Here is a 16,791-nt window from a genome sequence, read left to right as displayed (position 1 = left end):
TGCTAATTTATTTATCTAACCCAGAGGTGGGCATCCCGATACTGTTGGCAATCTGTGATAGGCATGGTTTGACCTCAGGATATACGATCAACTGGACAAAGTCAGTCCTCTACGTGCTGAAAGGTCCTGCGCCGCTCCTCCCCGACAATCGCCCGTTGGTAGTAGCCGATACTTCATTTAAATATCTGGGCATACATGTAACTGGTGACGCAGGTGTGTTTTAAGATCAGAACTTGGCACCCCCGCTCACTCGCCTGAAGGCGGATGTACGTCACTGGAAAGCCCTGCCCCTCACACTGCTGGAGCGCGCGGCATTATTTAAGATGATGGCACTCCCGCGCCTCTTACATGTGCTGGAGAATACCCCAGATCTGATCTCGCCTTCCTATTTCCGAAAAGTGACGGCAGTAATGACCGATCTGTTATGGGGAGAACGTCCGCCCAGAATAGCGCATATTAAGCTCAATCGTGGGTGGTATGACGGAGGGATAGCTTTGCCGAACATGCAGCTTTACTATTGGGCGTCACAGCTCAAAGTCAATAATCAATGGATCCACGCCCCACATGATGACCCGGCATATCTAGCAGACAGAGCGCAATTGGGAACACATAGTTTACTGGCCCCACTGAGTAATCCAAGCCTACTGAAGCGATTGCTCGGTCCAACCAAACACACAGTAACAATATGGTATAGGGCGCTGACACGGCTTAAATGGAGGGGAGTCCTAACCAAGCTTACTCCACTATGGGACGCTAAACAACTAGGCTGTCTTAGATCCAGTAAAGGTTTTACCCAATGGGATACTATTGGAATCTCGACGATGGGGGACCTATGAACCACTACAGGGGTGATCCCTTTCCCGCAACTGCAGCAACAATACGCATTAGCCCCCACTGAAACTTATAGATACATACAAATTAGACACGCACTAATGGCAGTAATTGAACCAGGGTCCACTGTTCCAGAGTCCTCACCTTTGGAAGACCGACTTCTCACAGACTTTATGCAAACACGAGCTACCTCGCTTACATACCGCAAGTTACTGAACAATCTCCCAGACCCCTTACAACGATTGAAAGAGAAATGGGAAGCTGAGTTAGGTGCCATGGATGAGACAGATTGGAATGCCGCACTAGCATCACCAAGGGAGGCGGGGGTTTCAGCCCGGTTTAGGCTCATACAACTTAAAATACTGCATAGAGTATATTACACCAGGACCTCTCTTCACAAAATGCACAGGGCGGAAACCCCATATTGTCTCAGGGGGTGTGGGGAGGAGGGAACACTACTGCACACGCTTTGGGAGTGTCCGGCCATCTCGAGCTACTGGCAGCAAGTCATGCGCACCATTTCCCAGACCCTTGACACTTCCTTGACACCGGAACCACGTATGTGCTTGTTGAATGTGTGGGAGGGGACTGATCTGACACTCCGGCAACAACAATGGGTCACTATTGGGACTATGGTGGCCAAACACGACACTGCACAGAGATGGGGAGTGGCAGAAACACCTACTCTAGCACTGTGGTGTAGGACGATGGATAGACTTATGCTAACCGAACGCACAGTGTATAAAATGAGGGCCAACCCCCACAAGTGGAACAAGGTTTGGGAAGCATGGAACAGATATAGGGGGGATTTGTGTGAGCCACTGCCGGAAGAAGAGGACGACAGCTCAGAAGATGATGACGAGCTGGATGAATGAGACAGGGGGATAGGTGTAGATGAGTGTAGGGGGATAGGATTCGTCTGATGGGGGCTTCACTTAGTTTGGTGCTCAGAGAGGGAGGGGTAGTAGCCTGGGAACCTGGAACCGGCAAACAACACTGAACTCAACTGTGATGATTCACTGTGACTATACATTATGCAGGAGTCTAATTTTTCTGTTCTTGATAAATTTAAAACAAAAAATAACATAAAAGTAAGATGTCACGTATTCTATCACTGTATCCTTATTGCATTTTGCACTATACCAAACGTTTGCTGCCGGACCGGAAGGTTGTCGGCTGAATAGCTGTGTAACAGTACAGAAATGCGATTGAATGTGAAATGATTTCTTATGATGCGACGTACTGACATTGTAATGATGGCAAACTTCAATAAAATCTTACACCAAAAAAAAAAAAATTGTCTATTTCTAAATGTCTTTTGGCAGACTGTGAGTATCACCATCTCTGAGATGTGCGAAGAGCTAGCGGTAAGAGATTCTTTGAGTATTGTGGGTACATCTAGTTATCACCTACAACTGCCATCCCACAAAAAGATGTTGCTATTCCATTTCATATTACTAGTCAGCCAACAAATATGCACAGAGTCTGGATTATTGAAAAGATTAAGTATTACGATTGGTTCCTAAGGTTGAAAATAGTTGAAAAATGATCAAAGGAGTCTAAACAAATGGGGGTAATTTTCACCCATTACGCAGTGCGACAGATGGGACACAACACAAGGTGTTCTCAGGTATACTAATTGTATGAGCTGTGAATGAGACGGATCACAGCAATCTGATCGCACGCAGCACTGTGATGATAAACAAGATTTGTGAACACTTACAAGGGAAGGAGTGCATCCTCAAATTATGTTTTTTTGCTTCGCAATTTCTAAAAGTGGCATTTTAAGAATTGTGATTATAAATCTAACTTCACCATTAAAGAGAATTTTTAATTACAATTCCACAGACACCAAATTCGACATCCCCACCTGGTCTCAATTGAAAGTTATATCTTATTCAAATGTAGTAGGGTAACCTAATGTTATCCTATGGGAGAGGTAGGCCTTGCAGTAGTGAACAACAAATGTAGGAGTTTTTCATTACTAGGACACATAAAACTTAAAAGTACATGTCCTAATTTTTAAATACAATGCACTCTTCCCTCTAGGCTGTTCAGGGCCTACCCTATGGGTGACATACGTATTAAAAAGGAAGGTGTGGGCCTATTTTTCCAGTTCGACATAGACGTTTAAAAACTGCACACACATGTTTCAATGGCAGGCCTGAGACATGTTTAAAAGGCCACTTAAGAGGGTGGCACAATCAGTGCAGCAGGACCACTAGAAGCATTTAATGTAAAAGCCCTGGGCACGTATAGTACCACTTTACTAGGATTATCAAGGCACTCCCCTGAAATATAACTGCATCAGGTCTGGGAACAGGAGGAAGAAAACAACCAGAAATAAACTACAACAGTGGAATTCCCTCTAGACCTACATTTATTTAAACACTGGCTTGTATAAGCTCAGATATGGGGCATCATAAACATTGTACCCTAAACAAATTAATTGTTTATTTTTGCATAATTTATTTACATTTTTTCTTTTTTTGTGCTTCATCGTACTTCACATTTTACACATAGAAACAAGATTTTTTCAGTATACAAATATAGAATTTCCCAATTAAAACAATTCAATTCTCATCATATCGGCAATTTGAAAATCACAATGAATGAAATTCTGACAAATTAATTCAACACATCCCCTACACACAATCACACCTCTCTCAGCTCATCAATCATGTCTCTTCCACTCAATACATTCATACTCTACACCACCAGAACAACACTGCATGCACAGATGGGACACCAGGTGATTAAATCAACCATCAGTAGCTGTGCTGATAACTTACGTTTCAATGGTAATCTTATTTAGTACCATCTTTTTCAGGACCTGTTATTAATTGCTTTAAAATGAGTGGAAGGAGGGGATGGATACTCTGTCATTAATGTCCAAGATGTGCTCTAAGGGAATACTTTTATGTTCAGCAAGTAACGAGGAGCACTGAGGCCTGCACTGGGCCCTACTTCTAAGGAGACCTTGTTTGTATTGTCTTATATTATGACATCTTGTGATATTGATTAATTTATTGAATCCTATTGCGATTCTCCACCACTGACAGCTCTATGATATAAATGAACTTCTCAGTGCTTTGTCAGGGGAATCCTCTTTCTGAAGGCCTTGATATTGGTTTATTTTATTGTCCGGGTAAGGTTAGCAGGCCTCTCTCCCTTTCCTAGCGGACTCCTTTTTAGGGCTCTGCCTACGTCCCACGATGTGGGCGTGGCCTAAGTGTCCTTTTCTGAGGGCTTCGAAAATCGTATCTACCGAATTCCAGAAAGCTCTTAATTTTTGCTGTTTTTTTTGCGAGCTGCATGGCAATTGGCCCTCGCAATCGTGTGTTTTTACAAGAGAGCACGCAATAGGCCATAGGCGTGAGAGTTGCTCCGCCTAGTGCATATTCCGTGTGGACAAGCGCAGCAGAAGGGCATATTTCTTCAATTACCAGCTATCAGGGCCTGCGGTAATTGAAGACAGATGCTGGGCGCAGCGTGTACCACTCTCCAGTTTGTTTTATTTCAGCTGTGTGTGTGTGCATGTTGGCTCCCGGCCAAATCTTATTTGTGTAGTGGAAAGCTGAGCACGATGACTGCGCGGTCTCCCCCGTTGCACCCGCCCCAGGCCCCCTTGCCTACGTAACATTTTTGTTCTTGTGCTGGAGAGTCTGTCATTTATTGCAGTATTTTACCCCTACTTGTACGTTGTAATCTTGGCAACCGCCACACATCCCCTTTTCCTCCTGTACTGTACCGATTGCTACCTCTTTATTTTCGCTGTCCACTCTTATCACTTTTTCTACGCGTCGTAGCGTTCCTTTCGTAATTTGTTATTTTGCAATGTTCCCATGTATCAGCTCTGGTCCTATTGTGAAGCGCTCTGACGCCTTCCGGTCAAGTCCGTGCAATCCCTTTTCCTTCTGTACTGTAATATAAAACACAGCAGCTGCTTTGAAACTTATTACATTTTCATGTAACGCCTGCAAGCTCGGCTGAAAGCAATGGGCAGGATGTACCACTCAGTACGAGAAACGTCTGCAAGTTCGGCTGAAAGCTGTGGGCAGGATGTACCAGTCAGTCCGAGAAAAATTATTTGAATGGAACATTGTCATCTAGTGTCTTAGAAAACAAAGTTATGATACCGAAGAGTTAGTTGTAAGAACTTAACACCCTGTCCTTTTCAATATATGGTACAGAGGTTTGCAAGAGCGCTCTGACGCCTTTCGGCTGTTTATCAGCGTTCCTTTCATAATTTGTTAACTTGCAATGTTCCCATGTATCAGCTCTGCTCCTATTGTGAAGCGCTCTGACGCCTTCAGGTCAAGTCCGCGCAATCCCTTTTCCTCCTGTGCTGTACCGATTGCTGCCTCTATATTTTCACTGTCCACTCTTATCAATTTTTCCATGCGTCCTAGCGTTCCTTTTGTAATTTGTTCACTTGCAATGTTCTCATGTATCAGCTCTGCTCCTATTGTGAAGTGCTCTGACGCCTTCCAGTCAAGTCAGCGCAATCTAAAACCCATAGAAACCCATTCCGTATCCTAGCTCCCCCACGTTCGGTATTCCTGGGTCTGAGAAGAAATAATCTGAAAGCCACATACAGCTAAATTGGACAAACAGATAGTACTAGAAAACTCTTCCCTTTCCTAATTGCAAAATGAGTGTCAGTGCAGAGCGTGTGTAGAGTGAGTGCAGAGTAAGTCCAAAGTGAGTGCAGGTGCAGAGTGAGTGCAAGTGTAGAATGACTGCAGAGTGAGTGTGACTGCAGAGTGACTGCATGGTGAGTGTGACTGCAGAGTGACTGCAGAGTGAGTGTGATTGGAGAGTGAGTGTAGAGTGAGTGTAGAGTGAGTGCAGGTGCAGAGTGAGTGCAGAGTGAGTGCAGGTACAGAGTGAGTGCGAGTGCAGAATGACTGCAGAGTGAGTGTGACTGCAGAGTGACTGCAGCATGAGCGTGACTGCAGAGTGACTGCAGAGTGAGTGTGACTGGAGAGTGACTACAGAGTGAGTGTGACTGCAGAGTGCCTGCAGAGTGAGTGTGACTGCAGAGTAACAGTGACTGCAGAGTGACAGTGACTGCAGTATGTAAGTGTGCAAGGTAAACAGTGTGTGAGTGTGCAGGGTGAACAGTGTGTAAGTGTGCAGGGTGCACAGTGTGTGAGTGTGCAGGGTGCACAGTGTGTGACTATGCAGGGTGAACAGTGTGAGTGTGCAGGAGACGAACACTCAAACTAAGTCCACTACACACACATACATAAGACCACACACAAAACCACACACACATACACCACACACACATACCACACTCACACACACCACACACACACCAGCCTCTCACCACCACAAACTCATCACCACTCACCACCACACACTCACCACCGCACAGTCACCACCACACACTCACCCCCACAGACTCACCACCACACACAACCACACACACAACCACACACCACCAGCCGTCAGTGCACGCTTTCACCAGGCGCAAACACCACCAGCCATCAATGTACGCTTTCATCAAGCACAAACACCACCAGGCATCAGTGCAGGCTTCCACCACGCACACAACACCAAATGTCAGTGCATGCTTTCACCAAACACACACACACACACCACCAGCCATCAGTGCACACTTTCACCAGTCACACACAACACCAGCCGTCAGTGCATGCTTTCACTAGGCGCATTTGCCACCAGCTGTCAGTGCATCCTTTCACCAAGCACACACACCACCAGCCATCTGTACACGCTTTTAACAAGCACACACACCACCAGCCATCAGTGCACAATTTCTACAGGCACACACACCACCACCCATCAGTGCACACATCAATTGTTAACGCATCCACAATTAACTATTGTAGCAATCGCAATATGGTGCCCTTTACTTTTAAACATATTCATCTAAAGCGCAGCATGCTACCATTCCTACTATTCCAATCCAACACACATATTTCCACTACACACCACATGCATACACTCCATAACACATGGCTAAAAGACATTGCCATTTACAATTCCATTAGCTCTAACTCAAAAAAATCCGAGACCTATTGCATTTCTAATGCTTGTTGCTCTTGTAGTTTCCACAATGTTTAGCAAACTACAGGTTATTATTACTTGGAAGCCGCAGGTTCCCAATGCAGTCATTTCATTGAATCAATCAATCAATCAATCATATCATTTGTAAAGCGCACTACTCACCCGTGAGGGTCTCAAGGCACTGGGGTGGGGAATGCTGCTACTGCTCAAAATGCCAGGTCTTGAGGAGTTTTCTGAAGGTTAGCAGGTATTGGGTCTGCTGTAGGTGGATGGTGAGGGTGTTTCAGGTCTTTGCGGCGAGGTGGGAGAACGATCTGCCACCTGAGGTCGCTCTTCGGAAGCGGGGTACTGTAGCGAGGGCGAGGTCGGCAGAGCGGAGCTGGCGGGTGGGGGTGTAGAAGCTGAGTCGTCTGTTGAGGTACGTTGGTCCGGTGTTGTGGAGTGCCTTGTGTGCGTGGGTGAGGAGCTTGAAGGTTATCCTCTTGTTGACCGGGAGCCAGTGCAGGTCTCTCAGGTGGGGTGTGATGTGGCTGCAGTGAGGGATGTCGAGGATCAGGCGTGCAGAGGCGTTCTGGATGCGTTGGAGCCGTCTCATGAGTTTGGCCGAGGCTCCTGCGTAGAGGGCGTTTCCATAGTCCAACCTACTGCTGACAAGGGCCTGGGTGACTGTTCTTCTCGTTTCAGTGGGGATCCACTTGTAGATCCTACGGAGCATGCGGAGGGTGTTGAAGCAGGAGGAGGAGACACGTTGACCTGCTTAGTCATGGAGAGGGTGGAGTCGAGGATGACCCCTAGGTTGCGTGCGTGGTCGTTGGGTGTTGAAGCGGTTCCCAATGCGGTCGGCCACCAGGAGTCGTCCCAGGCCGAATGGTTGGATCCAAGGATGAGGACCTCCGTCTTGTCCGAGTTCAGCTTCAGTCGGCTGTTCCTCATCCATTCAGCAACGGCCTTTATTCCTTCGTGAAGGTTGGTTTTGGCGGTGTGGGGGTCCTTGGTGAGGGAGAGTATCAGCTGGGTATCATCGGCGTAGGAGAGGATATTGAGGTCATGCCGATGGGCGACGTGGGCGAGCGGTGCCATGTAGATGTTAAACAGAGTTGGGCTGAGGGATGAGCCCTGGGGTACGCCGCAGATGATTTCGGTGGCTTTGGAGCCGAAGGGGGTAAGGCGGACGCTCTGTGTTCTGCCGGAGAGGAAGGAGGTGGTCCTGTCCAGGGCCTTCTCTTGGATCCCAGCATTGTGGAGGCGTGTTCGTAGTGTCTGGTGACAGACCGTGTCGAAGGCGGCTGACAGGTCCAGGAAGATGAGGGCCGCCGTTTCTCCGTTGTCCAGCAGGGACTTGATGTCATCGGTGGTGGCGATGAGGGCAGTCTCGGTACGGCGGTTGCTGCGGAACCCGGACTGGGAAGGGTCCAGGATGTTGTTCTCCTCGAGGTAGCGGTTCAGTTGTTCGTTGACGGTCTTCTCGATGACCTTTGCCGGGAACGGGAGCAGGGAGGTGGGCCGGAAGTTCTTGAGGTCCTTGGGGTCCGCCTTGGGTTTCTTGAGTAAGACGTTGATCTCTGCGTGCTTCCAGCTCTCCGGGAAGGTTGCTGTCTCAAAGGAGGTGTTGAATACTTTCCGGAGATGGGGTGCGATGGATATACTGGCATTGATGTTGGTCCAGTAGAGCAGTCGGTTGGTGCGGATGGTGGTCGTGGGGGCGGAGGTCTCAGTGGTTGTCGGGGCGGTCGTGGCATTGAAACTGTCGTGGATTTCTGTGATCTTGCGGTGGAAGAAGGTGGCCAGCGAGTCGCACAGGTCTTGTGAGGGGGGACGTCGTTGGTGTTGGAGCTGGGGTTGGAGAGTTCCTTCACGATGTTGAAGAGCTCTTTGCTGTTGTGCGCGTTGTTGTCTAGGCGGTCTTTGAAGGAGGCCCTTTTGGCAGACCTGATGAGGTGATGGTGTCTGCGGGTGGCATTCTTGTGGGCAGCGTGGCTGTCCGGCGTTCGTTCACGGAGCCAGATCTTCTCCAGCTTTCGGCAGGTTTGCTTGGAGGCCCGGAGGTCTTCAGTGAACCAGCTGGCTTTCTTGTTGGTATGATTGTTTGAGGGTTTCTTGATCGGAGCGATGGTGTTGGCCAGTCGTTCATCCACTGTCTGAGGTTGCAGGGGCAGTGTCGGGGTCGGTATAGTCGGCGGGTGGGCTCTGGGCGAAGGTGGTGGTTAGCTGGCCAGTGGCGCGCCCGCTGAGTGTGGCCGCGCATATGAGGGGATGTGGGAGGGAGGAGCAGCTGGGAGGCGGGAGCGGGGCGGCAAATGGGATTGCAGGTGGGCGGGGCCACAGGGACGCAGCAGCGGGAAAAATGGGCTGGCCGTGGGAGAACTGGGCACAGGAAGGAAAAACAAGTTTAGGCAAGAAAACAAGTACATGCACAGGGGAAAAATACAAGATTAGGCAAAAACAATGCAGGCAGAACCGTGCAGCAGCGTGGGGAGCGACCTGGCTGCGAGCAGGGTCATAGGTTGAAGAAGGAGTCTGACGAAAACCTACAACCTCCATCCATCCCGTGGTGCAGGGCAGGTGCTAAATGAAGGCAATTGTAGGAAGCCACTATAGGATGCCTGTAGAAGGTGGCACCAGACTGAAGCAGAAGGTCTCAAAAGTTGCTCTGTCACTGAGAGGAGAAGATTGTAAAATGAGCTGGTGACACTTGCAGCTGAGCTGCTAAGTGGTAGTGCCACTCTGCATCTGGCTATATTTAACAACAAGGGGTGGTGATGGACAGAGTTTCTGAATTAAGCAGAATACTCTCACCCAGTCAAGAGATCAGGGCTAGATCCAACACCGTTTTTTAGCTCACTGCACCATCCCAGTTCAGAACCCGGCTATATGCAAATTAGTCTGTTCCTGTCCCAGTGCATGATGGGAACAGGGCAAACCAAACTACCAAGCCAATTCTTACACTGGGAAGGAAACAAGCTTCCGGGGACCGGTTTCTGGCATTTCAGCCGTCGTCGGCCCGGCTTGCTTGAATCCTGATGGTCCCCGGTAGCTTGTCTCCTTTCTGGTGAATAATTGGCTTGGTAGTTTAGTCTGCCCTGTTCCCATGATGCACTGGGCCAGGGACAGACTGGTTTGCATATAGCCAGGTTCTGAACTGGGATGGTGCAGTGAGATAAATAACGGTGATGGATCAAGCCCTGATCTTTGGACTGGGTAAGAGTGGTCTGCTTAATTCAGACATTCTGTTCATCACCACCCCCTTTTCTGAATCGACTCTGCATCTGGCTGACATGTGGTTTATGCGGTTTCTTTATATTGACATCTTTTCGAGTTCCAGACCTTGAAGTGGGAATAATGAGCTAAAAGCACGTTTTCCCCATTCCGAGGTGCACACTCAGAAACTGAATAGTTTGTCCGCACAATTTGTATAAAAGCTTATGTGGCACACATCATTTGGTCAAAACCTCCTAGGATGTGCACTTAGAACCTAAGTATTAATCCAAAAGAGTTGGCAAACTACCGTTTGTTTCCAAATCAAGATTTGCACAGAAGGGGAATGAGCTTCTTGGAGACTTATCCAAGCCCGTGTGCATTTTGTGTGGTAAAACAGCACTAGCAGTTTCCAATATCGTGCTGCCCCATTAACAGCAGGTGTGCAGTTTCTGCGCCATTCCAGTTTTGGACCTCGAAAAAGAGTATAATGCGGTGACTGTGCACCATGGAAACGGGCCTTCTGGGGGCCTCAACCGGGCAGAAGAGTGTACAGGGAGCAGTTTTGTGGTATGAACAGTGGCTGATTTCTGCACTAAGATGCAGCCTGCCAGACTTGCAAACGTTTTCAAATGTATTCAGATCACATTTCTGTTTAGAAATGGTTATTTCCTGTATTCCGAGATGACTAACATTAAAACGTATTTTTCCAAAACCTCCCTGCTAATTCATGACTTGGAATACAGATGTGCTTTGAAAAATGACCACAGTGAGCTTTCAGAAATCACAGCTCCTCCATCTTAGGACAGGGTGTGTTAAGGTATTCAGCCAATGTCTGCTAGCTTTCTAACCAATACATGTTCTAAATGTATTTAATTGAGTTTGAAGGGTACCACATTGTGGCAGAGATGCGTGCCAAGACTGGAAACTTGCTACAGCTCACTGTGATGGCTGTACGCAGACATGTGGTCACGACAAGGCACACCTGGCAGGAGAGTACTCTCCAAAGTATAAACTGTATGTTAAAGCCAAGAGTGTACATGTGGCCTAACGCAGAGGTGTCCAATAGAGGTCCAAGAGCTCCGGATCCATGCCAGGCTTTCAGCACAAATGATTGGCTTTCAGATGTAGGTAGCCCAATCATTTGGAATGAATCTCTGCCTCGTGATCCTACATTGTACAACTCTTACTTCGGGCACAAGGTGGCTAAGCACTCTAGGAATCCCTTGTTCCCTTGGCAGAGCAGCAGCTTGCGTGAAACGCATCTCCTGGACTCCTACCACTATGAAATGCCAGGCTTTAGAACTGTGCTTAGCTGGACTGCTGTCCGGGGCATGTCTGTTCTCTAGGGGTTTCACGTAGCAGTTTTAGTAATACTCAGCCTTTGTGGACTACGGTTCTACGCATACCTGATGAGATGGACATGCGTGGAGCACATGTGGCTAGGCGCATGTGTATTCATCTAACTGAATTATGCATAAGAAATACATTTTGTGAATTTATGGCGATAGTGGTGATGGAAAGATTCCATATTATATGGGAAAGATACCAAGACAGCGGAGATATATATTTCTCCAGTACAAAAATGTAAACAACAATAGTTCACTAAGGTATAAATAACATGTTACATTATATTCCATAACAAATAGGTCGACTGCTGACTAGCCCAAATAACAAGCGATGCATGTTTTAGCAAATCAAACAGTGCTGCTTATGTTTCCAGTCAGCCAGTATTTGATCCAATAATAACAACAAAAAATGGCTTATAAGACATTTTGGCCAGGGTTGGAACTTCTCCAAGTTTCTCAAGCAGTAGTAGGAAGTCCCATAAGTGATGAAGTAACCCATCTGCAAAGTCCATTGTAACTGATTTCTTGAGTGTGCCCAGCTGGCCTATCGTGTATTCTTCCCCCATGTTTGGAATATTCTCTTGACGCTTTCAGGATTAGGACTCGTTAGTGTGCTTCTGCTCTGAATTGTTTATCATCCTGATGACGACCTTGAGGTCACAGAAGGATGGAAACGTCATTGACATCAAGGGCATTTAGATCAGATATATGCTTTGTCAAGTTCAGACTGTTTAGAAGGTTTATGCTTTATTCTGCTCCCAGAACTGACTGTAGAACTGGACTTTCTTGTGTCGTTTCTTTGTGGATAGCCCATTCCCATACTGCTTCATCCAATCACTGCGTGATCACCTGACCTCTTATTACTGGATTAGAAAGCAGCTGATGAGAAAGATCGGCTCACCTGTGAAGAAGGACACTGGCTGCTACTGGGGCTGTTCATTAGTCCACCTATTTGGTGTGACCTGCACTACAGTTTTATATTAATCCCATAGGGAACCACTGCTACTTGTTTACATGTTTACACAGGGTTCCTGGTTAGTTTAAAAGTTAGCTCCAGATGTACGAGCTTACATTTCACCTTCTCATCTATATATTGGTCGTCATAAACCCAGTAAATTAAATTGAAAAATAGGAAATCATTATTTTATTGGTTGGATATGACAGACCACATAGCTCAGTGTCACAAAAGATGACAGCTGGCGAGACTTAAATAGAGAAAGTGTATGTGTTTCTTCCTCGCCTTATTTTGCTGTAGAGAACCTATCCCACATGGTCTTTTCTAAAGCTTCATTTTAAGTATGGAACCACACGCCTGGCTCTCTTTTGTCTTTTCATCACTACCACCTCTTCGTTTCCTGGAGCCTTGCTGAGTGGAACCCACCAGTGCATATGACCTGTCTCCTCTCTAGGCCACTTAAGAAAGATATGATGTTTCTTACTGCCCTTCTGTGATAGTCCAATCTGCCTTTCTGATAGAGATGGAGGAGAGCTAGGCCGAGAATGCATTGTTCATTTTTGTGGATTTACTTATTGTAGGTTGCACAGAGTATTGTTTCAGCCTTAAATAGTAACTCGTTTCTAAACATATTCAGTTAATCTCGGCTGTAGTGACAAAAGAAAATATGTTAAGCAGTCCAATCCTACTGTGCTTCACATTACAAAACTCTCTGGCATACATGAAATGCAGAACCCATGTGCTTTTTGAGACTTTGAGATAGAAAGCCATGAAATATCGTAAAATCTCACAAACCGAATTTTTTCTAGCTGGATCCAATCGTCTGTGCTGTTCTTGGAGTAGGAGACAATAATGCTGGGGTCTGAGTAGCTGAAGCGGCAGGTGCCTGACCCTGGGAGAGGAAGGGGAGAAATGGATTAGAACGGATTGGACATGTAAATTACCTCCCAATAGCCATAGACTCTGGCTGACCCAGGGCCTCGGTCATCACTCGTGCATCAAACACCCATAATCGATAATGAAATTTCAAGCGATTCTGGAAACATGAAATCATACATGCTTATGGAGGACGGATGGAGGGGGAATAAATCACTGAGTGCAAAGCAATCTGCTGCAGATTTCCCCCGGGGGAACAGAATACATTACTTAAACCCTTGCACCATAAACACATATACTGTTGACACATAATCTGAATATTTTACCACGGAGTAATCCATCTATTTTATTTGCGTAGATGTGTTCTACTGCTAGATTTCAGATGCCAAATGTATAGGGATTTTTACAACATGAGAAAGAAAAAAATACAGCGTTGTGTAAATGCAAAAAAAAGTCCGTCTTGCATTTATTTCAGAGGTGAACAGTAGCACAGCTGAACATACCAAGCAGTGCCAAAGCATTTTAATGAAGATACAAAAGTCTGCTTCCGCTTGGACTGATTGCCATTGAAAGCAAAATGTTTAGAGGAGTTACAAACATTTATGTTTGGGTTTAAGTGGGGCGTTAACACCACTAGGAGGAGAAAAATGCTGTTATATTCTAAAATGCAACAAAAAATATCAACAAAGACGGATGCATCTATTTGTCAAAGGACAGCTTCCATTGCATTTCACAAATAACCTTCTAGAGGGTGTATTTATGTCATAGAGGTAACTTTTATGCTATTGGTTGCTTTGCATTCTTAAATGGCAACTGTCACATCACCTAAAATGAGCCCAATGCAGTCCTTCGTCTGTTTTGAGGGCTGTGGCCCGAGGTGATGCTCTGAGCAGTGCCATCAGTCGATGGATGGCGCTTGTTGCCTCGGACCTGGCTATTGTTCTATCCTCTCTACTCTGACCCTCAACTTGCCTTTGTCCTTCTGTGTCACATTCCCATACGTCTCTGGGACATTTTATCCCCCTTCCCAAGTCCCATCCTGTGCGTCATCTCTCCCTTTCATCACACCGCTCACCCCTTTAAGGGATTTGTTTTAGAACTTCATGAGTAGTTTTGTAACACGTCCTCCTGCTCACTGCCCCATGTAGAGACAAAAATCAACGCCCCCTGCCTCTGTGTCATTCCCTACGCCCCCTCCTCTCCCGGCATGCTAAGCAAACAGCCCCTGGGACACTGATCTACCCCACCCCGCTAAATCCTCCATACACATGTTCAGACATTGCAGAGGAGCCTTCAAGTCCGCCCTAATCCTAATGCCCAAGTCCACCATAATCATATACAGAACTATTATCACTCACATCTTCAATTCCCCCTGGGTCTTAGACCCGCCGTGTTTACAGACTAAAATCCTCTATGTTATGTCATTCCCAAGTTGTCCATGGGTTTTACCCTAGTAATCAACATCCTTCTCGAATTATCCTTCCTCTGTCCCTCTCCCTTCTTCTCTAACCTCTGCTCTGCACAGTGCTCCAAACTGGCCTGTCGGTCACAAGTAGGAACTTACTTAATTAAGTATTGACATAAATAACTGAAGACCAACTGGCTGCCTATCAGATACTGGGTTCAGCGCGAGAGGTGTTGATTGCGCAGGCTCTTCCGTGGTAGTGCCTCACTCAGGCTGCTGCTCTCCACCCTAGAGCTACTGCCCGAGAGATTAGCTGTGTCTCCGTGCAGCGCACCACCCTGGAGCACCAACATCACTGGGACAGGCTGCGCACTGCGTGATCCCATGTGCAAAGTTCCAGCATGGCCTGGAAATGAGAAAACCAGATGCATTGTTTTAGCAAGATTCACTGTACAGCATTTGGCCAAAGAGGCAATGCAAGGGACCTTGGGCCTTCAAAGAGGCAATGCAAGGGACCGTGGGCCTTCAAAGAGGCAATGCAAGGTACCTTGGGCCTTCAAAGAGGCAAAGCAAGGAGCCTTCGAAAAGGCAATGCAAGGGACCGTGGGCCTTCAAAGAGGCAATGCAAGGGCCCTTGGGCCTTCAAATAGGCAATGCAAGGGACCTTAGGCCTTCAAAGAGGTAATGCAATGGATCTTGGGCCTTCAAAGAGTCAATGCAAGGGACCTTGGGCCCTCAAAGAAGCAAAGAAAGGGACCGTGGGCCTTCAAAGAGGCAATGCAAGGGACCTTGGGCCCTCAAAGAAGCAATGCAAGGGACCGTGGGCCTTCAAAGAGGCAATGCAAGGGACCTTGGGCCATCAAAGAGGCAATGCAAGGGACCTGGGTCCATCAAAGAGGCAATGGAATTTACCTTGGGCCTTCAAAGAGGCAATGCAAGCGACCTTGAGTCTTCGAAGAGGCAATGAAAGGGACCATGGGCCTTTGAAGAGGCAATGCAAGGGACCGTGGGCCTTCGAATATGTAATGCAAGGGACCGTGGGCCTTCGAAGAGGCAATGCAATGGGCCTTGGGCCTTCAAAGAGACAGGGCAAGGGACCGTGGGCCTTCAAAGAGGCAATGTAAGGGACCTTGGGCCTTTGCCATGGAGTGATATTGACTCCGGTCATTCATCTCCGCAGAAACATAACAAGGCGGCCTTCTCTGAGCCAGAGTGGCTGAGTACAGACACTGAAGCGGCCTAGGGAACGTGTTGGGAAGGGTCTCATTTTAGGTTAATTCTATGAAAGTCTATGGAATGAGGTAAGGGGTGGATTATCTGTTTCTGATGTTTCATGAAAGAAATACCAATTATGGTTGAATGCAGTTTCATTTGAAAAATGAGTGTCATTTTCGCTCTTACATTGATACTGGTCATCAACTAAATTCGGATACATTTTGCGTATGTTTGATTATTCCATTTTTTTTTTTTTTTAAATATATTTTTATTGCAGGAATCAGTAAATCAGTACAGTAACGACCAGCATGGCATCATAAGCAATAGTAACAGAATAAAGCCCTCTGGCCCCCCTCCATAGATTCTGTACACAGCCAACCAGCCCACAACCCTGGGGTCGGGCGGCGAATTGCAATGGGGGTCAGTAGGATGCTGGAGCTGGTCCGGATAATGCACTGTCCGTCATCTGCTTTTCCAAACAAGCCTAAAACCCCCAAAATAAACCCCCTCCCCATAAATGTCTACTAACTAAGAGAAACCCCCCCCCCCCCACCACCAGCGCCGGGGAGCTATCAACATAGGATCTGCTATCGGACCCACGGGGAAGGCAATAGGACCGTCAGTACTAACGTTCATCGGGACTCGGGGCGAGTCGCTTCTTCACTTTCAGAGTCGCTAGGGGCACTATAATCCCTGAGGGCCTGCACCAACATTTCCCACTCCAACGCGGCCTCCTGCGCCTTCTCACTACCCTGCCTCCAAGCCAGTTGATATCTCAGTGCGCTCTCTCCCGCCGCCCACTTCAAAAGCTCACTGTGCCATCTGCTGCCCGCCGGACCAGCTCGTGCCTTCCAGTTCCTAGTCACCTCTCGTTTAGCAAGGAGGAGCCCCAGGTCGATAAACTTACTTGAAATTTTATTCCTGGGGGT

At 47.2% G+C, this 16,791-nt stretch overlaps 1 protein-coding gene across 1 annotated transcript in view; it reads right to left on the bottom strand.

The window, feature by feature from the left end:
* Positions 1–16,791, bottom strand: part of RELN (reelin) — a 1,675,658-nt gene that overhangs the window by 911,672 nt on the left and 747,195 nt on the right. The window contains exon 9 of the mRNA XM_086967429.1: positions 13,162–13,258. Within this exon, the coding sequence (XP_086823555.1) occupies positions 13,162–13,258 (97 nt within the window). The remainder of the gene's footprint in view (positions 1–13,161; positions 13,259–16,791) is intronic.

Source organism: Lissotriton vulgaris, chromosome 1_1 (genome assembly GCF_964263255.1).
Source record: "Lissotriton vulgaris chromosome 1_1, aLisVul1.2, whole genome shotgun sequence".
Lineage (NCBI taxonomy): Eukaryota > Metazoa > Chordata > Amphibia > Caudata > Salamandridae > Lissotriton > Lissotriton vulgaris.
This window is presented reverse-complemented; position numbering and strand designations above follow the sequence as displayed.